The 27,790-nt window shown below is 35.5% G+C and overlaps 2 protein-coding genes and 1 long non-coding RNA gene across 6 annotated transcripts in view; 2 read left to right on the top strand and 1 right to left on the bottom strand.

Moving 5' to 3' along the window:
- Positions 1–9,849, top strand: LOC113228457. 2 transcript variants are annotated; one of them, XR_003310309.1, is made up of 3 exons: positions 1–182; positions 245–359; positions 9,768–9,849. It is a non-coding gene; the product is annotated as an uncharacterized LOC113228457 (long non-coding RNA). The 2 variants fall into 2 exon arrangements; XR_003310310.1 differs by having other exon boundaries at positions 66–182; positions 251–359.
- On the bottom strand, positions 9,834–23,047 carry LOC113228456 (facilitated trehalose transporter Tret1-like). 3 transcript variants are annotated; one of them, XM_026461768.1, is made up of 9 exons: positions 22,937–23,047; positions 17,275–17,323; positions 16,233–16,330; positions 15,078–15,212; positions 14,743–14,826; positions 14,114–14,395; positions 12,842–12,962; positions 12,508–12,642; positions 9,834–10,848 (listed from the first exon to the last, which is right to left on the bottom strand). In XM_026461768.1, the coding sequence occupies exons 2-9, from the start codon at positions 17,318–17,320 to the stop codon at positions 10,262–10,264; spliced, it is 1,488 nt and encodes a 495-aa protein (XP_026317553.1). In that variant the 5' UTR covers positions 17,321–17,323; positions 22,937–23,047; the 3' UTR covers positions 9,834–10,261. The 3 variants fall into 3 exon arrangements, with proteins under 3 accessions (XP_026317553.1, XP_026317552.1, XP_026317554.1); XM_026461767.1 differs by lacking the exon at positions 22,937–23,047 and adding an exon at positions 20,167–20,748; XM_026461769.1 differs by lacking the exon at positions 22,937–23,047 and adding an exon at positions 19,884–20,152.
- Positions 23,048–24,795: 1,748 nt separating this feature from the next.
- Positions 24,796–27,790, top strand: part of LOC113228628 (eukaryotic translation initiation factor 3 subunit D) — a 6,717-nt gene continuing 3,722 nt past the window's right edge. The window contains exons 1-5 of the mRNA XM_026461982.1: positions 24,796–24,988; positions 25,558–25,748; positions 26,061–26,214; positions 26,462–26,571; positions 27,239–27,377. Coding sequence (XP_026317767.1) covers positions 24,796–24,988; positions 25,558–25,748; positions 26,061–26,214; positions 26,462–26,571; positions 27,239–27,377 — 787 coding nt within the window. The remainder of the gene's footprint in view (positions 24,989–25,557; positions 25,749–26,060; positions 26,215–26,461; positions 26,572–27,238; positions 27,378–27,790) is intronic.

Raw genomic sequence — 27,790 nt, 5'->3', positions numbered from 1 at the left:
ACCGTCACAGTACCGTATCGTATCCACCGTGCGCCGGCCGGGCAGTCATTCGCTGATTCACGTTACACCGTGCCAGGTCCGGGCCGTCACCGTACGCCGTCCGGGCTGATATTGGTTTTCCAAACCAAATTTATGTGTTTTTTAACCAAATACTTCGGATGAGTCATATCATAAAGCACAGGGTACATGCGCATACATTCTATTTTTTTTTTATTTCTAAAATAATTATAAAAAATTACTTAAGTTTCAGAATGAATTCGACCGAAAAACTTATATCAGTGATTCAATCATATCCCAGTTTATTTAATACAAGTCGTAAAATAAGGAAGTAATTCATTCCAAGGTGCCAAATCAAAGTCGTGAGTATACTATTTTTTACCTTACTGTACCACTAGGCCCACGACTTGTTCATCCCGTCATTTGGTATCGTAAAAAAAACAAAACCTGGATAGCAAATAGCAGTATGTGTCTGACCAAAGCGAAGTACTAGGAATATGGAACTTACGTAGGATTACCACAAATAAAAGAAGATGTTCTTCATCACTATCCGACAGTGACATGGTGCTTTGTTGACTGTGTTGAAAACTTAGAGGATAGAAAAAGAGGTTGAAATGAAGTGTGGCGTGACGCTTTTGGTGTCACACCGGCCGCCTTCGCGCCGCTGCTGTCCCGCCGCGAACTACGCGCTGGACCGCTGTGTGACACGCCCTGTCACGCATTCGCTTCCCGCAAATCCGCCCCCGGACAGCTTTTCCCGTTATACTGCGACTGTGTGGCATGACTTTAAGTATATCATGCAAGAATATGCCAAATGTCTGTACCTATACCATAAATTAATTATATCCGTATAGCGTTACCAAAAATATGTCATTTAATGTTGTCTTACGAACCGCACCATGGTCGATTTGTAAAAGATGACTCCACGTTTTATGTTTTACCGAAACTATGTAAATATTTGCACTTTACTTAAGCATTTATGTCATGTTATAGTTAAAGTCATTTTCTGTTAAAATTTTAGATAATTGATTTTAGCAGTATAACGACGATTTATATTCTCATATCCATATATATTTTAAAGTCACACGATACATTCGAATTACGCCAATGATAGTTGTTAAAATTCTACTTCACTAAATGTTACGAGACTTAAATATTCACGGTATCGTCTTCCATAGTAATTCTTCATTCGTGATTGTGCGTCTTAAATTTTATTCAATTTATTTAAATCACTCTTAATAGTGTTTCTAATGAATATTGATCTAATTATCAAGTACCCTACTTTTTATTCGACATAGGTACGTTGCTCTAACGCCAAAATAACCAAAGCACTTGTGTTATGGAAATCGGAAACAATGACAGTACCACAAACACCCAGACCCGAGACAATTTAGAATTGTTAATATTTCTACATCCCCGGCCGGGGATTGAACCCGGGACCTCAGAGCTGGCGACACGACGAAAACCGGTGTGCAAGCCACTCTGCCACGAAGGTCTCTTAAGTACATCATTTTTGGTTATTATACTGGTAATAATTTACGATTTTACGCAATTGTAAACTAAATACCTATTTGAATTTGCAGATTTTTAAGTTTTTAATACCTTCTAAGTAACAAGCACAGACATCACAGATAGTCCATAATTCATTAGTTAATCTACTAATGCTTTATTTATCCGCCATATAGATTTTCTTTTTGTCTGGAACGTGCTTGGGATATCAGAATTTATATAATTAAACTCCTAAATTACTCCCATGAATGTTAATGAGACGGCTAATACCACACAATGCCATTACCTGCATCACATTATAATCCAAAGTATCAAACGCCTTTTTATAATTTGCAAATAAAGCAAACAAATGTTTCCCGCCATCCAATTATTCATTCGTTTTTAATACCGCCTTAGAACAAATTTAATCATTGCAAGGTTTGATTAGAGAACTGATTCAATTATGGAGAAATGGACGCATAATTTATTTATTTGTGAAAACGCAGGTTATGTAGAAAAATAAGTACGTACAATTCCACAGTGCCAGGTCAGGTCAATGGTGCCAGGCCAAATATTGGGCATACAAACTTATTGAATTCATTATAACTATTTACTTAAAATAGTAAATAATAGTTTGCTTATATTTTGCAACGACAAGGAAAAGTTCGTTAATATTGTTAGGGATAATATTATTTGATCTTCAAAGAAATAATTGATGTATTGTAAATATGCAATTTATTAAATAAACATTACATATTTTTATGTTTGATACATATGAAAATTGTTCTATCTGTATTAGTTGATCTATGAATAAATAATAAATGAACTGCATTCAAGGTAACACTATTATTATGTTTAAGCATACTAAATTAATATTTGGTATTCAAAAATAATATTAGATCCTCTTTTTTTATAATTGGTCTTTTCTTTTAACGATTGATGACATTTATGACCAATATATCTTTTGATATTGATCTTCTAATAAATTTTGGTTGCTTGGTTACGCCCTCGATTCAGTAGGTAGATTAATATATGAAAAAGCAGCACGAGTGAAGCGAGCGGGTCGCAGCAGCGGCCGGCGTGTGCCAGAAGCCAATTTACTTGCGTTTCCGTACATATTTTCAGGTCAAATTACATTATAATTAATATATACAAATATATGATTATCACTAATATCAGGTTTCTTACCACGGTGTGACTTCTTTTTATTTTCCCGATATTTTAATAAAAAGAAGTTATACCGTGGTAAGAAACCTAATATTAGTGATAATCATTTAGTGAATAACCACGAAAGTGTTAAAATCTATACATACAAATATAATCAACACTTACTTAGTTTTAAAAGCAAGTATCAAAATTTTATTTTTAATGCTCATTTTTCTTAGTTTTGAGGCCCAACAAAACTACCAACTAAACTACAAAAAAAAACTACCAAAGTTAATTTATATAAATCAAACATTTTCTACGTAGCTCAGAACAGATTACAATATCGTTTGATTTAATTTATTTTGTGTCTCAGAGAAAAAGGATCAGTCATTGAAAAAGATGACCGTTTAGATTTTTAACCGACATCAAAAAAAAGGAGGATTTTTTCGTATGTATATTCCGCGATAACGCCGGTATTTGTTAACCGATTTTGATGATTCTTTTTTGTTACAAATAGGGTACCTCCACTCTGGTCCCATTACTATTTTTGCAACAAACATCTTTGCAACAAAAAAGAATCAAACCGATTTTTATTATCTCCTGTGTCAAGTTCCGTATAGTGGCGAACTAGGGAATGAATCCAGATTTGCACACTTTCCGGAAACCGATTTCTATAAAACTTGACAAATAGATATAATTCCACGTACTTTTGAGTCGGTTTTTTTTACAACTCTGTACTGAGATTATTTTGTCTGCTGCTTTCGCAAATTTAAAAGGATCAATAAATACATGCCGTATTGTAATACTATTGAGTAAGTAACAAATTACGATGTCTTTTTAAATCGTTTTATAACAAATTATTTAGCAGCGTCCAGTAATTTGCTAAACAGTTTAACCAATATGGCTTTCCGCAACATTACACAACAAGTTAAGGTTATCTACTTTGCACTAAATTAAACTTACCTACATTTTGTTCAACAAATATACATACCTCATAAATGTACATGCGATGATAAGAAAAACAAAGAGAAAATCGCACCAGAGTTCACAAACCATGTCTGGACTTATTTTTTTCAATTTTTGTACAATAGTGTCAATAGATTTTTTGTCACTTTACCGTCAATGTACGATAAGAAATTATCAAAATACATGTGATACAAAATTATCTATAAGGTTTAATAAAAAGATTCATTCACATTAAAGACCCTAAAACACCTACTGCTACTAGACTGTTACTGTTGCTTTGTCCTTTATACGAATATAAATATGAAAATAGATGTCACAATAAATTATCTCTATAATAAAATTTGAGTGTTTATTCACTGTAAAAATCCTAAAACACTTTATTGTCTACTGATAATTGACGCGATTGTCTTGCGAAACTATGTTCGTGTTGTATCGGGTGTTGACTCGTCTGTATCGCCGTTGTGTTTTGAACAAGTCTCAAAAACTTGGAAGCTTGCAAATATACAAGCATTTACCTAAGAAAGGTAGTCGTGCCGACTGTCGCAATCACCTCCATACTCTGTGGAGCTATGGAGCGTGTGTTGAACCGTCGTCTTCTTGTTGTTGTGTTGGACCGCCGTCTTCATCTAATGATCTCAGTGATCAAGAGTTTTCATTTCTGGATTATTGCTTATGCCACACATCTTTGGGTTGAGACCGTCGAGAAATGCAGCGGTCAACTTTTGACGGGTCCTGGAATTCCTATTGGCTTGGGTACACGGATAGACCAATTCCTATATACAGAATAGACAGATAGGTAAAGGGAGAGATGATTACACATCTGTTCTTTACGGTATTGATACCGGTGTGCCTCAGTGATCTGTCCTGTTCGCCACTCTATTCTTGTTGCACATCAATGTCCTGCTAATGCCGAGTATCTTTGGATATGCAGACGACACGACAGTGGTTTAGAGTCATAAATATATTCAGTTTCTCCTTCTTTTTTTAATACCAAATAGCGGGACGAACAAGTCGTGCGCCTGGTGTTAAGCGACACGCCTGTCCATAGCAGTTGTAGTACCGTTCTTTAAATTGCAAGGATCTTAGGGACACTGCCACTAAGAGTTCACATGACAAGTCCGCCTGTAATTTTGCATTTCGCGGCACAAATAGGTACGGTGGCAAAATTCCCTGTTAATCCTTTCACAAGGAGCTCAACTGCTACTAAAGCTTCGGTCTACTAGAAAGTTCGGAACACACTTTTCTCATATTACTGACTTCAGTAAATCCCATTCGTATAATTTAAAGCAACGCTAATGTGAATAGCCATTTACCAAACATACGTGTAACATCGTCGGCTAAATAGTCGCTTAACACCAGGTCAGTTCGTGAATTCACAAAAGAGTATAAAATGAATTTTACATATAAAAATAGATATGTCGCAATACAGTAATACAGCAAAACAGTTACGACAAAAACAAACATCTTCTAAGAACAGCTTCCAGTCTAGTTCCAGTTACAACTTTACAATTTAGTAATACAATTATTATTCTTTCTAACTCCTGTAGGTACAGGTTTGGATTACGTGTCTGAACAGAAAAAAATAGGTATACGTGAAAGAGTCTGCACTTATCAACATTCTACAAACTCATAAGACATATTAATGAGACGTGTTTGAGTTGATACAGATACTTATGACCACAATGTTTGGATAGTGTATTCTATTTCAGAAAACCTTTTATAGATCACTATAAAACCTATACCATACATAGTGGATCTCGGTTACCGCTGACTCCGAACTCGCTCTTTATTAATGTTTGCCCGACGCTTTCGCAGACATCGTAACGTCTGCAGCACGCACCCTCCACCATCTTAACATCTTACTTGTAAGCTGTAGTAGAAATTTATTTTATTTCTAACAAAATGATTTAACCTACAACATAATTATGACTAGATAAGATAATTATAAAGTATCTCAGTGAGAATTTCTATTTAGTACAATTGAAATCTAAATGTCAATTGTAGGGTCGGTGGACTAAAGCACATACGTCAAAATCCAAAATCATTCATTTAAAGTAATAAATCTACCGGCTAAAGCCCATAAGTCAAATTCATTTGTTACTCCATAAATTTGCAACTTTATTCTAGGAGTGTCTTTTTCAAAGTTATCATTATTTTCACATCTTCAACTGTAAACAACGTAAAAAAATATATAATTATATATCGAGTTCTTAGGTTTTCGCGATCGTTACACATAGGAAATGAAACTATTTTCGTTTACGTTTCGGGCGACGATTCCGAAACGTCGGTTTTTTTGAAAAAACAAGTATACCTACGCGATTTAAATCCGGAAAAATAGTTTCATTTCCTATATATAATTATATATTAACAAATGAAGCACTTTTTTACTTATGTACTTTAGTCCGCCGACCCTAGAATTAAAGTCTTTGAATAATGCTCATGAAAGACTTACCTAAGTTTCTTCCAAATACTGCTGAAAAATTCCGATTTACGTGTATTGTTCAAAAAAATAAAATATTTTTTTTTACTTCATGCAATCCAAAATAAAAATGTGTGTCATAATCTTTTTGATTTGTTTTCACTTGTTTTGACAATAAAATAAATAGCACGTCTGGATGTGATTGCGGTTGCCCACGGAATGCGGGAATTCTATACTACATACAGGCTAGCCACACGCGTACATACTACTGCATTCTCACACCAAACTTGTGTGTATGTCAAAAACATACACATGTATTTTTTTTTAAATAAATTCTATCTAACACGTGTTTGATTTGTTTTGTTTATTTTATATAAAATATGGATCATCATTCGACTTAGGTACTACCTCGGTAAGTGGTGCCTGCGACATTGCCTCAGTAAGTTTGTGATGATGCTGATGATGACTCTTTTCCGACTCCAGGCCATTTTTGAAATTTTGAATCGTTCTCTAATTCCTTTTCTTCGATATTCTTACTTTGGTTCGTCCCGTTATCACTCCCATCAAAATTCTTAAAGCCAAAGGACGTGCTCATGAAGTATCCTCAATTAAAACCCTAACTTCACGTGAGTTACTTCTTTTTCATCATTAGAATATAAGCTTTACGCTCTTGGGGTGAGTGGACTGTCCATGCGACTGTTTAGGGAGTGTTTTGTACTGTTACCTTTTTTCTTTGTACCTTTTCATGTCATTGTATTTTTGTTACAGCCTTTTATTCTTTCTACATCTTATAAATTCATCTGAACCGAGCCCTTATTTTACTTTCACTAAGGTTATGATACAGGTTTCTTGTAAAGCACCACCGTCTCACAGTTATTTCACTTACCTAACATTATGTCGTTAGATTTAAAGCCGAAGCGACACTGATTTGTTTTATCGGACTGAGCCAGTATTTCACATAATGCTAATGTATATAATAAGTATAGAAATTGGTAGAAAAACATTGAAATCTAACATACCCGTTACTTTAAGTATAGTAGTGAGGTGCACGAAAGGAGCCTCCTCTCACCACGTAAGTACATACCATTCGTTTCCTGTCCATCTACGGCACCCTGGCAACAATCGGCGAGTACCTTACGCCGATGGCAAATCCTTTCACGATGATGGCAAGTATTCCATATTTATTCCATACCATCGATTCGATAAGAAGTAAAGAGATAGATGTTGAATCATATGTCATCCACAAATTGAAATCCTTGTGCAGGGTCAGAAGCACGTTAAGCTTAACACTTGAGCTTTCAATTCAACTGCATACCACGTGCGATAAGAATGGTTCAAAGTGTGAAATTTGTGCTCTTGACAATGACATGAAATTATTTATCTCTACACTCAACACAGCGACGGAAATAACAAAGAGTTATTAATATAAACGCGTTCCCACTCTCAGATTTTTTTAAATCTATTTTTAAAAGACCTGAAAAGTTCGGGCGTTTATGTCGGCCTCGTAATATAAGTACCCATGTACCCATATTTTTTTTTACGGGGGAAATCTTTATAGATACCCCTGAGCCCAGAGAAACTCAGCTTATGTGGGGACTCTCCCTCCAAACGCGAGGGTCTACCCCACTAACCTATGTACCCATCCTGCTTTACCTGTCACTACTCCACTTCCAGATTATAGGACCGGTTAGTTTGAATATATCATACATAATGGACGTCAACGACTAAGATAGTTAATATCGCACCATAGTAGGCTGGTCGACCTGTATATACAACTTTGATAGCTTATATGATGGAAAACAGTTGTCATTAAGTTGAGTTGTCATACAACAATTATATCGATTGCCATTTTGAAAATAATAAAACAGTTGTTAAGTTACACCTTTCTAATTAGGGCGAAAAGTGGTCCGTGTGAAAAGGTTCCCAAAAAAAACTTCTTAGTTTCAACTTTTTGGCGGCGGAAATAGTAAGGTGGCAGTTTCTCCCTGAATGAACTCGTTCACAAGAAGCTCTACTGCTAGGTACTATAATAAATTATAATAAATACAATAAAAGAAAAACGTAATATATAAAAAAGAAATTTTATTTATAATAAAAAACTAATTCCAAAATTGAACTGGCCGACTGTCGATTTTGATTATATGATGCTTAGTTTGTACTTAATTCAAGTGCAATTTGCGATTGCCATTTCTAGTTACATAGGTTTAAATCAACAGATAAATTATCCGTTGATTCCGCACACCAGCTTCAATATCGTCAAAAGTCAAAAATCGTCGTTTACTGGATTTTATTGCGACACCGCGCATAAACTTCGGTAAAAATTTGAAAAATTGTGTCAACATTGTACTCAGTAAAAGGTAAACTAATAATCATTTTAGATTAGTTGGTAGGCATTTATTCGGAAACATAACCATGGTATTTTTACTTGTCACACTTGCCATTTTATTATTGTATTAGAGTTGATGCGGGTGTGCCATTTGTTGCGCATTAAAAAAGACGAAACAAAAAATGCTTATTTGGTCAATCAAAAAACGCAGCGAATTCCTTAAGTACTTATACATACTTGTGAATAATAAAATGTTAATGTTGAAAATGTTTGTTAATCATTTTCATCCATCACATTTGGTTTCGCTATGTTCTTAGTCTATTCAAAATTCATGCTCAAAATTTAAATTTTGTCGCCGTCAGTAGGTGGCATGAAAGCACATAGCATACAGGACGTCTCACGGCTATACCACATGGAGGGAAAGTACCTTAAATACCGTAGACAGAAAATTTTACTGAAAAAAGTCTTTCTTTTAAATTTTTATTGAATAGATATTCAATTGTTTTTTGTGAAATTACTCCACCAGTTTGTTATAATTATTAATACAAAGATCGAAACACTCTTCAACAACAAACACTTTTCAAACAAGGCCTTTTTTATTTTTATTTTAGAAACAATTCTAACTGCATTCAAAGGTTTTTAAATAATTGTCTGTCTATACCGAGAATCAAACCCGACAAATGTGAAAAAAAATACCTGTAATTTTAATATACTGATTTTGACACATTTTGATCATTTGGTAACTTAAATTATTGATTGTAAGTTGCAGTTAAGTATACCTAATTATTTTATTAAATGTTAAATTTCATGATCTTCCTTTTATTTAAGATGGTATGTTATTTAGAACAAAATAATCCCTATGATTGAAGCTTTCCATCAGTGTAGTAAAACTACAGGTGGTTTTTTTCACATTTGGCGGGTTCGATTCCCGGTATAGACAGGCTATTATTTAAAAATCTTTGAACGCAATTGGAATTGTTTTTAAAATCAAAATTAAGTCTTCTTTCAGTAAAATTTTCTATCTTCGGTATTTAAGGAACTCTCTCCGTGTGGTAGGTATAGGCGTGGGACAGCCGTCCTCTAGCTTGCCTGTTGTCGAGTACCATTGCATTGTTTTGTCTATCCCAAAGAAATCTATAAATAATTTATTTAGAAAGAAGAAATCTAAATAATTTATTTAGAAAGACTAAATCTAAATAATTTATTTAGTAAAAAGAAATCTAAAAATTTATTACTAATTACACTATAAATCAGTCTTTTAAAGACAATTCACCGAGTCTTGAGTTCTATATGACTTAATAGATTATGAGTAAAAAAAATTGACCGTTTAAAAGAGTATTGCATGTTTTTTTTAAAATAAGTAATCTTTACTCTCTTAACTCTCTCATTTACAATTTAATTAACGTTTTTTCTTAAAACCTTTAGGAACACCTCAAATTGCCACAACCAGGCGACATCGACATAACGCTGTGATGCATTATTAAAACGAGATTCTACCAGATAAGGAGATTCTAAAATGAGGAAGATGCAGCACGAGGTGCCGAGCATCACCGAGTCGCTCAGTGCGCAGGCACGTTGCAAAGTGCTATGTAATATAAAACATATCATCTACAAAACAAAGTATACGTTTCTTTCAATGCAAAATAAAAAGGAGTAAAGCCGCGCAGTGATTTATATACTGTCATCGGTAGTTTGTTCCGCCACGGACAATGAAAAGTGTACCTAAATTAGCCTCTCAACAATAAGGTATAGTTCTTTGAAAGGTTCGGTACTGCGCTGCCTCTACTGGGTATACCTGAGCAGCAAATATATTAAGTGCCTGCAGTTCATTATTCAATAAATGCAACATACGTTACTGTCAGTAAAATAAATTGTTTCATTCATACAATTACCAAAAAATATATGTGTATCAAAATTATTCAAGCAACTTCGTGTTTCTTCAATTCTCTCAACTCAACGTCATCATTACCACTTTCACAAGTACCATTAGGTATAACCATATTCTCTGTAGCCACTTCATCTTCATAATAGAAATCACCCTGCAGTTGTTCTTGTATCTCTCTCAAACTCTTTCCTTTCGTCTCAGGAATGATTGCGATAGAAAATATTGCTCCAAAGAGAGCTACTCCGGCGAATATCCAAAACACACCACATAGACCCAAGCAGTCTTTTAAAATTTGATACCCTCGTGCCACCAGGAAACTTAATACACCACCGAAGATACTTAACGCCGTCATAGCTGTCGCTTTAACATTCAAAGGAAAGATTTCTCCAGCAACTACATGTACAATTGACTGAAATCCTATAGTAGAAATTACATTGGAGCAAATGATTCCAGTCAGAGTAATGAAGCCATATGGACTAAGAACTTCTTTGCTGAGGCCAATCACTTCCATTAGGAAGAAATAAATACCGACTACAGCGAGACAGACCGTCACTCCGAAATAGGAGTAAATAAGAAGAGGTCGACGTCCCAATTTGTCAGCTAGCACTGAAGGCAATAGACCTGAAAAAAAAAAGCATTACTATTCAAGTATAACTAAAGGAAATTAGTAGAACATCGCCTATTTTAATGTCGAGTTTTTTTTCGCATATAAAAAAAACACATAATTAGCCATACCCAAATACCCAGAGAATATAAAATGGATTGAGTAGTATCAATTGAAAAATGTAGTAGTAGAGCTCCTTGTAAAAGAGTTCGTCCAGGGAAGCACTACCATCGCACCTATTCCTGCAGCCAACCAGTAATGTGAGCATTACTGCGTTCCGGTTTTGAAGGATAAGGGTAAATGTGAAATTACAGGCACATGAGACTTGTCAACTTATGTCTTTAGAGTGACGGGCGCAGTGGCAGTGCCCTTCAAATTTTTGCGATTATAGATAGCTCTCTGTGCAGCACTGCACCTATTATGGACAGGCATGTCGCTTACAACCACGCACACGACTTGTTCGTCGTGTCATTTTGTATCATACGAAATAGTTTTAAAAGGATTATTGAGGAGAGAAATCTTTTAAAAACAATAGACAACAGAAAAGGAAAAATATTTAAAAAACATCTCTCTCTTAGTGACATATTTATGTGAGTTGTAATTGAGGGAAGATAGAAGGAAAAAGATAGAGGAAAGACCAAGAATGGCGTACAGTAAACAAATAAAGAAGAACGTCAAAGTGAGCAGCTATAAAGAGGTCAAGTAGCTGGCTGTAAGCCGTGAGAAGTGGAGGAGGCTAATACCGACAAGAGCCTGACTCGTAAATAGGATAATGAGGAAATATTTGTATAAGTTTAACTGCCTCCTTGGCCGAACGGTTTAAATGCTGGACTGTCACGCAGAGGTCCCGGGTTCGATTTATTACTTCAGAGAGTTTGGGTGTAATTTGTGGTTGTGTGCGTTATTACTATATTATTATTTGTATAAGTCAATAACTCGAACCATATTTAACGTAAATATAAACTATTTCAATCGACAAAGGGATTGGGAACAATAAAAGGATTAAGTGGATTTTTTTTTTTGGGAGTAGTGTTATATGAGAGTATTATAATCATATTATGATTATGAATGCAAAGGTCGAACACACAGAAAAATTTTTTTTAGTTGACCCGGTGTGACTTGAACCCACATATATACTGCACCGTAGCATTGCTCTAACCATCTGAGCCACGAGTCCATTTACCGAGCGTAGTTCCAAAACTACGCTCGGTAAATGGACCCGGTGAGAAGGTTATCCAAATAACCTTATCACCGGCGACGAATGCCGTACGGACGTGCGGACGAATTTCGACGTCTCAATAACTGGACCCGTGGCTCAGATGGTTAGAGCAGTGTAGCACGGTGCAGCATGGAGGTGGCTTCAAGTCCGATCGGGTCGGCGAAGGTTTTCTATGTGTTCGATGTTTGTATTCATGATCATAACAAAACTAGTAGAATCATTTCACAAAAAAATCTCAACAAATATTATATATCAAAATAGTTTATGATCATGCCAGGTTAGATTTTAATGATGAATACTGACTGTTTGTCACTCTCATAACCGCCCAGAAACCCGTATCTCCCGAACTGAAGACTTGGAAAACAAGAACTGGCTCCAGAAACATTCAAGACGGCGCCGGAATATTTGTTGTAAATAATTACAATCTTATTACCATATAAGTAAATAAATTACTCACTGACAACAAATCTGATAGCTCCGAAAGTAATACAAATCTTGGGCAATGTCCAGTCAATACCACTGTCTTCCATAATCAGGCCCAAATACTGCTGTATCGTTACCGCGCCCGTCATTATTTGCGTCATTTTTAAACCTGAAATTTATAACATTTTTGTTAAGTAACGACACCAGCGTCAAAACAGCGGGAATTGTTAATAATTTTATCGACATTATTTAAATTTGTATACTTGGGATCTAATTGATTTTTACCCAATGTTCAATATGTTTTCTTCGTTCACCAAAAAAGTAAAGTATTACGATTTGATTAACCTCAACCAGAGAAAGTGACATACCGGCAGCAATAATGATTGCCTTTCTATACTGTTTTCTAGTGAACAGTTCTTTGGGAGAGCTGGAACGACGCGTCTCTTTTTTAACATCTTCTTGCATTTGTAGGAAATCTTCTTCTAGGCGCTACAAATTAAATTACAACGGCTTGAGTAATCCACGTCCAAGTATTTTTTTTTATGATAGTGACGGGACGAACACAGTGGTAAGCGGCACGCCTATCCATAACAGTTGCAGTGATCTTTAAGTTTTCAGTTCTTTAAGCTTTAAGTCGCAAAGATCTTAAGGGCATTGACACTGCGCCTGTCACTCTGAGACATAAGTTGACAAAAAAAAAGTCCAACGTACCTGTAATTTCACCAGCACCCTTACCCTTCAAAACTGGAACGCGGTAAGGCTCAAATTACTGTTTGGCGGCAGAAATAGGTAAGGTTAAGGTAAAATAGGCAGTACTTCCCTGGACGAACTCTTTCACGAGGAGCTTTATTATTACTAAGTATAGTCATATAATAGTTCAACAAACTCGGGAAGTATGAATATATCTGTACAGACAAATCCAAATAACTAAGGCTAAGTGTCGTATTTCAATGCTCAAGTCAGGACGTGAGTATGATTTAAAGCACTAGAAATCATACTCAAGTCCTTGCCATTAGGGTCGTATTTCCAGTGCTTGAAATCATACTCAAGTCCTGACTTGAGCATTGAGTAGAGTTCTGATATATGATGAGTTCTGGAATACGACCCTAAGTGTACTAATGTAACGAGTTGGTTCTTACTAATACGTTCGTTTCTACTATGTACCATTAGGCCTAGCCGTCTAACAGCCCTATAAGCCAGGTCAGTCTAATGGTCGTGGGTTCCGACGGCACCTCTGAGTTTTTCTAAGTTTCATTTCAAATTTACCATGAAATTAAAACATATTTATTCTTTTAAAATTAAAAAAATATTTGTCAGAAATTTTTAATTTATTTTAGACACAAATATATAGCAGTGGTCGTCTAATAGGTTGACCTACAAGTAGACCTTGGGTTCGAATCTGGGACCGCACCTCCGAGTGTCTCGCAATTTGAAATTTACCATGAGCTCTCCGTTGAAGGAAAACACCGTGATGTTTGTCGAAGAATGTTCACAATCCTCGAAAAACGTATGAAGTCCCCAACCCGTATTGAGCCAATGAGGCGGACTATGGCCTAAAAAACCCGCGCCTGAGGATTGAATACGTGCCCAGCAGTGGGACGTATAAATGGCTTAATGATGATGATGATGTCTACCCTCACCTTTTCATTTTTGTTGTAGCCTCGCAATGTCGCTAAGACCTTCTTAGCTTCTTTCACTTTTCCTTCCTTCAAATAGAAATATGGGGACTCCGGAATCCAAAAACAAGCAACGAAATAACTGAATGGCATCACCAGTAGTATATAATTCAGAGTCGAAAAGGATAGAAGTGGGCCCACACACATCGTAAGCAAGCAGCCTAAATTGAAGGCGAACTTGGTTAGGAGTTGCAAAGATGCTCTGATATCCTTGTCTGATATTTCAGCAAAGTAGATAGTCATTACCTATAAATTAGACAAACATTAATACATATCAAATCTACTTAATCAACGCATGATAGTTTGATAATAATAAATAAGAGTAAATAAAAAAAATAATATGCAGCTACTTGTTAATAATTAGTCATTTATTTCGACCAACTTGAATCATAGAATTACAAATACAAGAATGGCATAAATAATAAAACAAAATTAGATATAAAATTAAATTAAAATGAATGGATAATAATTACTAGGTATATTTCAAAATTAAAGTACGACTTTTATTTTAGTCAATAGATGAACCATGTCAATGGTTTATGTACTGACATTCAAAATGTTCACTAGACTAATATTGAGATTGAGATACTTACGACACTAAGTATTGCTGTTCCAGCACTCCACAGGAATTGAGTCAGATACAACATCCATGGAGATACTGAAATTGCTGCCATAGTCTACAAAAACGAACAAGAACATAAATGATAGATGGTGAACAAGAAAAACCCTGTGCAGGAAATCCCGTTGACTTGTTTTGCCGTACTCAACGGACCGCTAATGGGTTTGATGTGTATTTATAAAGACAAATTTTGTTTTTAAATTTTTAATCCGATGGCATAAATAAACCACTATTCGGAATTGAACGGGTCTCACCAGTTATGATTATAGTGATGAAAGTTTTGATTTGTTTAAGTGTAATCTGACTTACCATACCCAGCCCATAAGGCAATGCGCTCCAAAGCAAAGTTGAACGACGTCCCAGCTGGTCTAACATAAAGCCGCTCGCGAAACTGCCTGCCATGAAACCTGGAGCTGACATCGATAACATCCATGCTACTTCGTCCTGAAAAAATATTTTTCTATGTTTGTTCCGTATTCAGTCTCTAATATTATGCCATAAAGTAATGAAATCATAATTAAAACCCGTTGTAATTGTACCACTATTTATTCTAACGTAGCCTCCGCCGATAACAACAAACAAGGAACTGGGAGTCGTTCTTTGAAATACAACTAAAATAGTTGTATTTTGTTGTTCAAGTTAAAACGTTCGACCGATACAAATCGCTAGCTTTATAATAACGCAGTATTGCAGAATATTACGAAGTTACTAGCGAAACTTTATAGTGAATGAAATTATCTTGAATCTTATCGTGAATAAATTTACCTTAAATAAAATTATCGTGAACAAAATTAACTTTACCATGAGTAAGCAAATACGTTTTTTGACGTAAGAACAGAGCAAGCCAGTCTGCTCTGTTTGTCGCTGTATGCTTAGTTCAAAATTGTAGTAGTTGGGCAATGTGGCAGACAGCCAAACCAATAAGCTGGTCTCAAACTAGCGAACTCACTGTACTATGAGTACCAATGCAAGGCATTTCACTCTGGGGCACTCCCAGAACACCCAGAACCTTTTTCAGAAAAGATAACGGCCTCAGACTCACAGACTGAGGATCGTATTCTAGAACTCTACTCAATGCTCAAGTCAGGATTTGAGTATGGTTTAAAGCACTCGAAATCATACTCTAGTCCCTGCCATTAGGGTTGTATTTCCAGTGCTTGTGTTTCCAGTGTAATCCTGACTTGAGCATTGAGTAGAGTTCTAGAATACGACGCTGAGACTCACTGTAACAAACTCTATGTTTGTTACACTTTCTCGAAGTCGTAATATGTAACCATTTTAAACTTAAAGAACTTTTATAATTTTACAATAAAATATTTGACATAAAATACAATTCACTACACCACAGACCAGTGTCTGTGCACTACATTTATGGTAACCATAAAAATGGGCATAATTGCCTTTGTTATCTCGCAGAGGGCTGTGGTAACCATTGCACTGCAACATAAAAATAGGCATACTTACCTTTGTTATCTCGATGTTGGTTTCATTGTTCTTCAATTTTGGGATAACAGGTGTGGGCCAAGCTGATGAAAGACCCATTGTTACGGCTGCTACAGATGCTGGAAGAAATTAAAACATATTCATTCTTTTAAAGTTAAAAAAATATTTGTCAGAAATTTTTAATTTATTTTAGACCCAAAGAGTATAGAGTAAATATAAAGCCGTGGTCGTCAAATAGTTTGACCTACCACCTCCCAAGCAGACCGTGAGTCGAAAAAGGGTCATAACCCGCGGATAACGTGTAAAATCGCCAACCAGGATTGAGCCAGCGTTGCGGACTGTGTGACCTAAATCCTAGGACGGCGTGGCCTAAATCCTAGACTGAAAGGAGACCCGTGCCGAGCAGTAAATAAATATACATACGTTGAAACAACATCAAATACGTTGCTCTAATCCTGATCCCAAAATAAAGAACTAAAGCACTTGTGTCATGGAAACCGGAAACAACGACGGTGGGCACAAACATCCAGACCCGAGACAATATAGAAAAGTTCGTTTTTCCACATTGACCCGCCCAGTGATCGAACCCGGGAAATCAGACATGGCAACACCGTGAAAACCGGTGGACAGGTCGCTGGATCACAGCAATCGACGAAAAGCAGTGGGGCGTATAAATAGGTTCATGAAGATGACACAAGCAGAATAATTCAAGTCAACGATTATTTATTCATAAAACAATTATTTATCCATATAATGAATTACTCAAGAAACAAAACAATGAAACAAGAGACATTAACAAGTAATATAGTAGTAAATAAGAAAGTACCAACCGCACACTAATCACCATGAGAATTAATTCCTTTTGCTACTAAACCCGAGGGATGAACTCCGATAAAAAGAAATTTAAAAATCGTATACATCATTTACTAGAGTTACTGTTTAATTACTGGTCCTAGAGCCAAACACACGCACGAATAATATTAGATAGATTAGATTTTTACCTAATGAATATGGAACCAGTCACCGTGTTATGATGAGTAAGCATTCTCCAATAAGTACTTACCACATAGTGTAACGAGATACTGAACTTTCCTGTTACCCTTCTCCATGGTCTAAAAAAACAAATAAACATAATTACAAAAATGTTATTGTATGCGAGATCCTGAAAACAACTACACAGTAAAACAACTCAAATAATTATTGGCTTGTTTGATACTTTGATTTAAATCGGGCGTTGCAGCGTGCACTCTGTCGTGAAGTCTCCCCACACGACGGATCATTCTTTCCTGTATTTGTGATGCACCCTAAGCAACAACCAGCGAGTTCCTTACGACGATTGGCATATCCTTTTACCACAGTGGCCAGTATTATAGTATGTATGCCATTGATACGATAAGAAGAAGAAGCATGCACACTATCGAGGCAGTCTTCTTCTTATTGGCATAAAACTTACCATAAGTCAGTGATCGCGGTGAAAAAATTTGCCAATAGGCGTAAGGTTTTTTTTTTATAATATCAAGTGACAGGACGAACATGTCGTGCGCCTGCCGTGCCACACGTGCCACACGTGCTTTCAATCGCAAAGATCTGACATACATTGACAAGTACCATGTGCCTGTAATGTCACCGGCACCCTAACCCTTCGAAACCGAAACACAGTAATAATGACATTACTGCTTGGCGGCAGAAGTAGGTACCCGCGGATTGTTACCCAGGATGCGCCAGAGGCACAGGAGAATAGTAAAAGAATGGTATGTCGTACGGGGAGGCTCCTTTCGTGAACCCTATGCCAGCCAGCAGTATCTATGTGGTATATAAATGAAAAAATATTTACATTACCTACAGTACGTCTATGTCGCAGCTGTAATATACTTACTTATTGTGCTGCCTATTGTTTTCTTAAAATGTTAAAATAAGCATATTTTCCTGTAATACTAGCATAAGTACATTGTGTCAACAAACACAAATTGTGATAGTTCATATGCTCATTCATGCCAGTTTATTTAATTCTAACCATTATTCTTTGCTTATCAAAAGTAGGTATACCAGTGGTATACCATGTTAACAATGGTTATGCATCATAGTTAAATTTAAAACGAATACCATATCCTGCGTATTTAGTAACAAAACAAAACGAAAACATGACATAAGTTGTCTCGTTATATTATTATTAAATATACCTAAGACGTTTACAAGCTCCTTTAAAGTAAATAAGCGGTTGTTTTATTTCCTAGGGACTAAAAATATGGTAGCACCAAAACTCAGAAAACGCCATCATTCTGCTCACTTAAACCATCGCTCACTGTGTAAAAAGTGACTACAAATGTATCCGAGGACAGGCCTTGGACTTGTTCACAAGCTATTTCATAACTTGCAGGCAATTTGTAAAGCTCGATACTTGGAACACCGACACAACAGTGATCTTTGGCGTACCCCAAAAAACTGCCCTCGAAGTTGTTCTTAATTTGAAACCATTTACAATAATAACGACTAATGAGTTTTGTAGAAGATACGGCGATTATTTTCAAAAAAAATATTAGACCGGTATTATGCAGAAGAATTAATTAATTTATTATTGACTGGCTTTAGCTGACTCTGAACACCGCAAAGACAAAATTAGTGTTTCCAAGTAAGTGCGTAGACAAGCCGCACAATATGAGAAGCCTGAGGAAGGAGAACCTATGTTCATATACACCAATAGAACGCTGCAATCAAAAGTACATTGGGATTGAAATTTGAATGGAATTGATTTGGAAGGATCTCAACTGCAAACCCCATACAAAGTCATTACTGGCTAGTTGGACTTGATCTAGATAACTACTTCATATCTTAAAAGAACAAAAGTACAGCTTGATGTGCTGTTGAATGTACTTTTGATGATAAGGGAACTATTTTTGTGCGTCAGGATTCCGTTAATTGCCTTATCAAATTCACAAAGTCAATAATAAATGAAGTATACATACACACAAAACTCAGTGTTAACGTTTGATAACGTCCTATATGTACGCTGAATCTAGAGTCCAAATTTAAGTAAACAAATTTCAAAATACTGTTAAATAATTCTCAAAAGTTGTTAAAGTTACTTTGATGTAATAGTATATATTAATGGCATTAGAGCCCGTCCAGTGAAGTTCTGCCACCGTAATGTGAACATTACTGGATCCCGGTTTGAAAGGGTAAGGGTGCTGGAGGCATTACAGGCACATGAGACTTGTCTACTTATGTCTCAGGTTGACAGGCGCACTAGCAGTGCCCCTAAGATCTTTGCGAAGTAAAATACTGAGTGGCACTGCAACTGTTATGGATAGGCGTGTCGCTTACCACCAGGTTCACGATTTGGTTGTCCCGTCACTTAGTGCCATATAATCTCAGTAAAGAATTGCCACCGTTAGCGATTCAATATTTTCTTAAAATTTAAATGGGACCACAACTGAGGTACACTCTTTCCAAAAAAAAAAGAATCATCAAAATCGGTTCACTAACTTTGAGTTATCGTGTAACACACAAAAAAAAGAAAAAACATATAATCGAATTGAGACTCGCCTCCTTTTTTTGAAGCCGGTTAAAAATATCTGTGAAAACCATACACACCGGGAAATAGGGAATAAAATGGCTCACCTCACTTAAAATAATTTAAGTACGAACAGTGGATATTTTAAAACTATTTCTTACCTCGAAAAAACAACTGATAGGTATATCAATTACCAATCAACACATTTCAGAAAGGCGTTCTATCTTAATAATCAGTTTAAAACAAAATTATGGTACACCAACTCAGTCAAACAAACAAAACAAATAACAGTAATAACACCGCTTTTTAGAGAGAAGCTGATTGTGCCTGCGACGCGACGTGTGGTTTGCAAACTGAATGTAACTGACTTGTGAACTAGGCAACTAAAGCGAATAGAACACGTGTGCCAATCTATATCAATGTAAATAAAAAGTAGGAACTCACTTCCAGGAACATTCACTACCGGTGCGATTAATATTAATAATACATCATAAGTTATGATGACTGATATGTTATTATGATTCATAACTCTACGGCGATATGTCACCAAATCATACAGGCCTACCACAATTTAAAACTAAGACCACAGCGACCCTGCCGCTCTTGTAACATCTGTAAGGGAGCAGTCCTTACAGATGTTACAAGAGCAGTGCACACATGCTTGGGAATTTACCGTCTCGAACACTTCAATCCGGGGGTTTATGTTCAGGCGACAAAGTATAATGCAGTTAATGTTACTAAAACAGAACAATAAATACATGCTTTGATGTGTTTTGTAAAGTGTTCGTAACATTAACATAAAGTGATTATTATAGGTAATATGGAGTGTCATTAAATTTCATTTACATTTAAGGCAAGGTTGAACTCGAACCTAGATTTTTGGAAGTGAGGTGACGTGGGGGGCCATCGCGTCCTGCAAACCGCACGCAGGAAATTAATATGATTAAAATAAGAACCAGGAGAAAATTTGATATAAATCCCGCGTTGACAAGCGCCCGATGGCGACTGGCGGGGCAGCAGGCGTCGTGGCTTATCGTGAAACCGCTGGACAATTTTTAAGTTTTAAGATAAGGTGAATTATATATATATTTTACGCGATTACTCCGACATTTTATATATATTTATATATATAAAATGTCAGAGTAATCGCGTAAAATACCCAAAAATATACGAGACACAGAAGCGGGAAAAATTGTTTTGCTAGATCAAATATTTTAGTTATTTACTGTTAAACAACGGTCTTATAAAAAATATACGATACACCTATGGACGTTGTCTAAAGAATGTGCTAATTTGTTACACGATAGGATATACTTTACCCGATCATATAAAATCCTGAAAACGGGCTAACATAAAAGGCTAAAACGAATTATTTAAGATTAAAATATCTAACTATGACTTTGCACATAATTTTTATATGGAGACATTTATTTAGGTACTACAGAGAACCTCTAAATTTTGGTTTTCAACAGAAGCTATATATATATATATATATATTATATATATATATAACTATATATATATATATAACTGTTATATATACTTGCCAATAACGTTCAAGTCCGCCGCGGTGAACTTTTTTTCTATTTACTCTAGTGCGGTACCTCGAATCACCTTCAAATTTTTGGTAGTATTTCTCAATATAACTGGTATTCACTTGAAATTAACGGACATCCCTACCAAACCAAGATAAAACAGAAAATAAATGTCAAAATTACAACTTGTGACGCGATTGTTGACATTGAGTTTTAGCGTGTTGCTGAAGATTTCGACTGTAATGCCTGCCATTAGGTACTATTTATTTTTGCAATTATTACCTATCAAAATGATCGTCAGGATGTGCTTTTTCCGATGGTGTTAAAACTTTAACATTTGATATCATATTGGAATCACAATCTTATTGGGAAAAAGGTCATCAAAGCGAAGGTCATTGCACCTTGTGATTGTTTTTTAGAAAAAAAACTTATTCATTAATAAAATACTTTTTGGAGTAAAATATCACTCAAACCTTAGAGGATGGAAAAAAATAAAAACTCAAACACATTATATAATTGAATTTGAAGAATTATATAAATAAATATAATTCGTTATGTCCTCATAACGAAATATATGAGCCTTCCGTAATGCGTTTCAGTCATTGTTGAGGAGACCGCGAACACAAAACTCGGCTAAAGAGGACAAGCAATTTTTGAGGTCGGTTTTTGTTTTGTACTTAGAATATTATTATTCTAAGGTTTTGTGTATAAAAATTATAATTATTTGATTTCTGATACTCATTAATGTCTCGACAATGGTAAGAGCCACTAAATACTAACATCTCCTGTGTAGTTTGTAGTAGAACAGTCACGTGCAATAATGTATATTTAAGTAGAGAAATTTGATTGCATTATGAAAAGAGTACAATTAAATATAACTTAGATTTCGTTATTCAATAACACTTGGTTTAACATAACGTAATGTTTGTTTATGTAATATATGTACTATAGGTATATAATATAATAAGCTTTTGTTGTTTTATTTAAAAACACCGTACACTGTTATTATAATACATGTGACGCAACTTAGAGTAGGTAAATATTACTTATTTATAGATATAGTCAACAGAACATCAAGCTATACACTTTTGTTCGAATATCACCTCCAGTGCAACGAAACAAGATCCAACGTGTAGCTTGATATGTTGCCGTCTTTATATTAGGCACCTCACTTGCAAATTGAATTTTATTACTAGAATGACTAGTCTATAAAATCAATATTCATAATCATTACTTTTCATCAGTCTTGTTAGTACCGGCCACGAACATACACTAAAGACGCCATGTTTATGTTCTTAATTTAAATATTCACGAACAGAAGAATGTGATTCCAAGAACATGAACAAGTGTAATGTTTACTACGTTCTTGGAAATTCTGAACAACGGTTTTTTGTTTACTTTGTTTAAATAAGTAGAACTGAGAATAGAAAATGTTTGGACTTTACATGTAACAAAAAACATACTTACAATAAAAGAGTAATTTAACGTATAAAACTTAGAATAATAAGAATAAAGTATTTTTTATTCCGACAAATCAAACAATTATAATGGGGGTCCGAGCAATAAAAGGCAGTAGGTAAGTATGTAGGTATCTACTTTTTTCTCCTTACTTCTCAGAGAAGTCGGTTTTTTTTCACGTAGGTACGTACGAAGTTCGAAATAAAACAATGAAGTCTCACCTCTGCGACACAATAGTATAAATTAATTCTAAAAAACTCCTCTCATTTCACACGTATTCACTAGCCTTAATGTAAAGCTAAATAATTTGTTTGCGACTTTGATAGGGCTGTTGCCCTGCCCGCAATAAAACCTAACCTAAAAAATATGTGCAAAACGTAGTACAGGCAAAGTTAGCGCTGAATGAAGCTGCTTATGTTTTCACGTATAAGGAACTCTGTTCTCAGATATTACTATACATCTATTACAGTTAGGTATTTTCTGGTCAATTTTCGCTGCCTAATTTAGGTGGCAATTTTTAGTATTATTTAAGTATTCGAGATCGTCAAATATTAAATAATATTTCAGGATACTACACTACAATAATAAAAATTGCCACCGTAATCAGGTAAAAAAAAAATAGTAACCTTTGATTTTCAACACTGAATTTGCTAGTTTCTTTTAGTATGTGTTAATTTTATTGTAAATGTAATTGTTTTATATGTATTATGTAGCTGTAATTGTTTTGCGTATTTTTCTATACTACTTATACTTAAGTTAGCGAACTAGTATAGGCTGCTCTCTTTCGCAATACTCCATAAAAATAACATACAAGGACATTAATAGATGCTTATGTGTAAGCAGGCGTTAACAAGCTTTAAAATAGTAAGGTCTCGTGCACAAAGGTCTTAAAAACAAAAAAACATATTTTCAAGAAAGTCAAAGTCGCAGGCAAAGAGTCACACATGGGTAGTAACTACCAAATAGAAAAAACAACGCGCATCATGTGAGAGCCAACCGGAGCAACTGATTATTATATCTTGTCTTTAAATGCGGCTTTATTAGTTTATCTCTAAGCAATCACGTGCGACTGTTTTCTCAGTACTAGGTCGCTAACTTAAATAAGGTATAATAGATATATTATGTACATATTTTTATACGTTTGTTGCGGTAAAAAAATCATAAACGAAATAAAAACCTACCTATTTTATTTGATATTAATAATTTGTTATTATTAGATAAATATCTACCTCAATTAGATACTACTTTTTAATGAAATAGTTAAAAAGTTAGACCAAACTTACGGGAAATAAATGTGCGTGGCAGACCAGCATGGTAAGCTTTCGGCCACAGAGGCAGTAAAAAAAAACTTAGTAAAAGTTGTATTATACATGCTGTTAAATAAAGCTTAATTATACCTTGAGGTGGAAGAAGTATTAGGTTTTTCTAGAACTTCCAAAGGAAATATTATCGGTAAGAATACACAGTGTTATGACAGGAAAACACAAACGAGAAATATACCATTTTTTAATAAATAATTTTGATTTGCCTACTTAATATGTAGAGTTTGGCTCTACATTCAAAGTAGCCAACTACTTCTTCTATCAAATTATTATAAAACATGTGCAACTGCGGTCGGATAGCGCTATCCACCACGTAGGCAGGAGACTATATATACAAAGTACTTTGTGCAGGAGACTGCTCACATACTAGCCTGCGTATGGTCCACGTATGGAGTCTCGCAGGACGCATTTCAGGGTGGCTTACACTCTATACTACATTCTTAATCCTCCATCCATTACGCGGCGAACGGCTAGCTAGGCGGATTGCAATGCAGGATAATGAATTGAATTGAATACCCGTGGAATGCCCCCTTTAAGGTGCTAACTTTGTGTTTTATTTTTTTGTGCATCGCTTTTATGGCATCGGACTAATTCTATTAATCAAAATATTTGAGTGACACATTATTCTATATATCTAGTCTATGGCCAATAGGCAAGTCTGTTGTCTTTGGTAGACTTGGTAGAAAGTGTCGTGTGGCATTCATACAGTTCTGTCGAAAAAATACTAAGTTTCTACACTTATTATCGATTTTATTGTAATGTCAGAACACGTGCTACCGGCCGAAGAGCCGGTGAGGTTCATCGCGCCAATAATTCAAGACAACCTGACAGGATGGGGGCCTTGCGAAATGCCGGAACAATTTCGTGACATGCCCTATCAACCCTTCAGTAAAGGCGATCGCTTGGGTAAAATAAGCGATTGGACTGTCATACAAGACAAGAAATACCAGAGTAAGAAATCAACACTTACGTTTTGACTATAAGTATAAAATATTTGTCTTTTATCTGATCATATTTGAGGTTATCCCGAAGTTTTTAATAATTATTGTCCAACCCAAAAACCCATGCCAAAGAAACACTTTTATAATACTACATGTAAGAATAAACTCGGATGTGTACACTACGATAGATTTCCCTGCAACGTCGCATTACAGAACTATCTAGTGGTATTATAACTTCTTGATATAACACCAGCTGGCTTAAATATGCTGACGTTGATGTGTTAGCACATGTAATAATAATAATACACTCACAGCCTCGCACTAAGGAAACCCTGTGTCGCGGGTGCCATGGGCATACATATAGACAACCACAAATTACACCCAAACTCACGTGATAAATACATGTAGGCCATACAAATATTTCTTCCTGTGCGAGAATAAAACCCAGGATCTCAGTGTGGTAACCGTTCAGCCACAGAGGCAGTTCATTTAATATGAGATACTATAGCTATATATATATCTAGTTTATGTGACGTCTCTATTACAAACCCTTAATATTAATATGAAATAAAATTACAGACAAGTACGCATCTCAATTCGGCGCTGGATCGTCATATGCGTACTACCACGATGAAGATGAGTCAACATTTCACTTGGTGGATACAACTCGCATTCAGAAGCCCCCGTACCAGCGCGGGCGCGCCCGGGGGCAACGCGGACGTGGCGCGAGGGGTGCACGTACTCCAGGCGGTATGACTACTTTAAGCAAGGTAACAAATTTACTAACCGAGCAGCCAGGACTCAATCACATCATTAGAATTCATGTGGACGATTAGTATATTGTAAGTTGAAATACTAAATCACTGGTATTCTCATCTCATAAACCAGTTTATAGTTCCTTATACATTAAAAGATATAATATGAAGGTGAAATAACATCTACATTATCATGTTTAATGTTAAAGAGTGACCATAAAAACAAAGACTTTGTTGAATAATCCCTTGTTATATTTGTGTTGATACTATAATAGCTCAATTGTTTTTCTATTTTCATTTTATTTTACTTGTTAAATTTGTTATTAGCAACGTGACCGTAAAATGGGCAAGAGATGGGGCCAGCGTGGTGCTCCAATGAAAATTCGGGATGCATCGGTCACTGTACGACCCACTTGGGTTACCATTGAGGACATGGACTTCCCTCGACTTGCTAAACTCTCTTTACCTGGAATTAAAGAAGGTATCTACTTAAAATAATGTAATAGTATGTCAGCTGCTCTACACATAATGTGTAGTACAGTAGAAATAATTCACGCACACTGTAATTGCTAAATAGCAATAAAATACAATCAGATAAAATAATATTTTTTTTATAAAATAACTACTTTTTACACTAGGACGAATAAATGCTATGTTGAGTGTGTGCGTTAATTAAGCAGCCACTTAGGCATTTTAAGAAAATTTTAAAACTATATCAACCTTTTCAGGCGAAGACATTGCATGCTGTGGTACTCTCGAGTACTACGACAAGGCTTATGACCGTGTCAATGTCAAACATGAGAAGGCACTGCAGCGTATTGATCGTATTTTCCATACGGTGAGTGTAAAGTTCAATAAGATGGAGAAGTACTTAAATATACAACTACAGAACTTTACTCAATCAGTATAACATGTATAGGAAACCATGCTTTAATCGAATTTAATTAGTTTATGTTATAAATTAAAAAAGTATTTTCAAAGAAAACACTGTTTTTCTATTCCTACTATACAATCAGCCATAGGCTTATCAACATAATTATGCGCTCTAGATTGCAGAATCTAGGTCCCAGGTTCGATTCCCATGATGGGAGAAATATTTTTATGGCCTACATTTATTTCTCTCGTGAGATTGGGTGTAATTTGTGGTTGTCTATGTGTGTGCCCATGGCACCCGCGACACAGGGTTTCCCTAGTGCAAGGCTATGTTGAGTGTGTGCATTATTTATTATTATTATTCTGTATGTCTTTGTTATTGTGTTTGTATTTCATAAACTGTCATACAAAGCATTGCATATAACTAATTAGTCAGGTCCATGTTGGAGAAGAGTAGCTCTTGATGGAGCGCACTGCAAAGATCTGGAGAACGCCTATGCCAAGAAGCACGCTTAGTTAAGAGATATAATGTAAAAATTTTAAATAAGACTAATTTAAAAAGTATTTGTAACTCACATTAAAAGGCTTAATAAGTAAATAATAAAAATAAATTAATCATAATCCCTTATCAGGTGACAACTACTGATGACCCTGTGATTCGACGCCTCAGTAAGACGACCGGTACGGTATACGCGACAGACACCATTCTCGCCACCATCATGTGCTGCACACGCTCCAACTATTCATGGGACATTGTCATTGAGAAGATTGGTAAGTTATTATAATTATAGATTAATACAAATATCAAACATAAAAGAAAAATTCCTTCAACCTGAGAGGACTCGAACCTGTGTCTGTGACAAGCCAATGGTCCTGGTTCTAACAAACCAATGAAGTAATTTCACAAAAAATATATTGACACGGGAAAGGTATAGTCTAATGTGCATTTGGAAAATATTACAGGAGAGCGATTTAATGTACTGGTTTGAAGAAAAAAAAACCAGAACTTTAATTTTACTTCAAATTTTCGATGTAAAGTCAAAGTCAAAGATTATTTATTCCATAGGTAAAATAAATTTACACTTGAAAACGTCACATTTAAGCTACTGCTCGTTCACTACGCTGACCTCCATGAGAAGAACGAGCAAGAAACTCTAGGGATTGCTCTTTTCAAATAAACTTAA

The sequence above is a fragment of the Hyposmocoma kahamanoa genome, unplaced genomic scaffold (genome assembly GCF_003589595.1).
Source record: "Hyposmocoma kahamanoa isolate Upper Pololo Valley unplaced genomic scaffold, ASM358959v1 232, whole genome shotgun sequence".
In the NCBI taxonomy this organism is placed as follows: domain Eukaryota; kingdom Metazoa; phylum Arthropoda; class Insecta; order Lepidoptera; family Cosmopterigidae; genus Hyposmocoma; species Hyposmocoma kahamanoa.
Note: the sequence above shows the minus strand (reverse complement) of the source record. Positions and strands in the feature narration are given on the sequence as shown.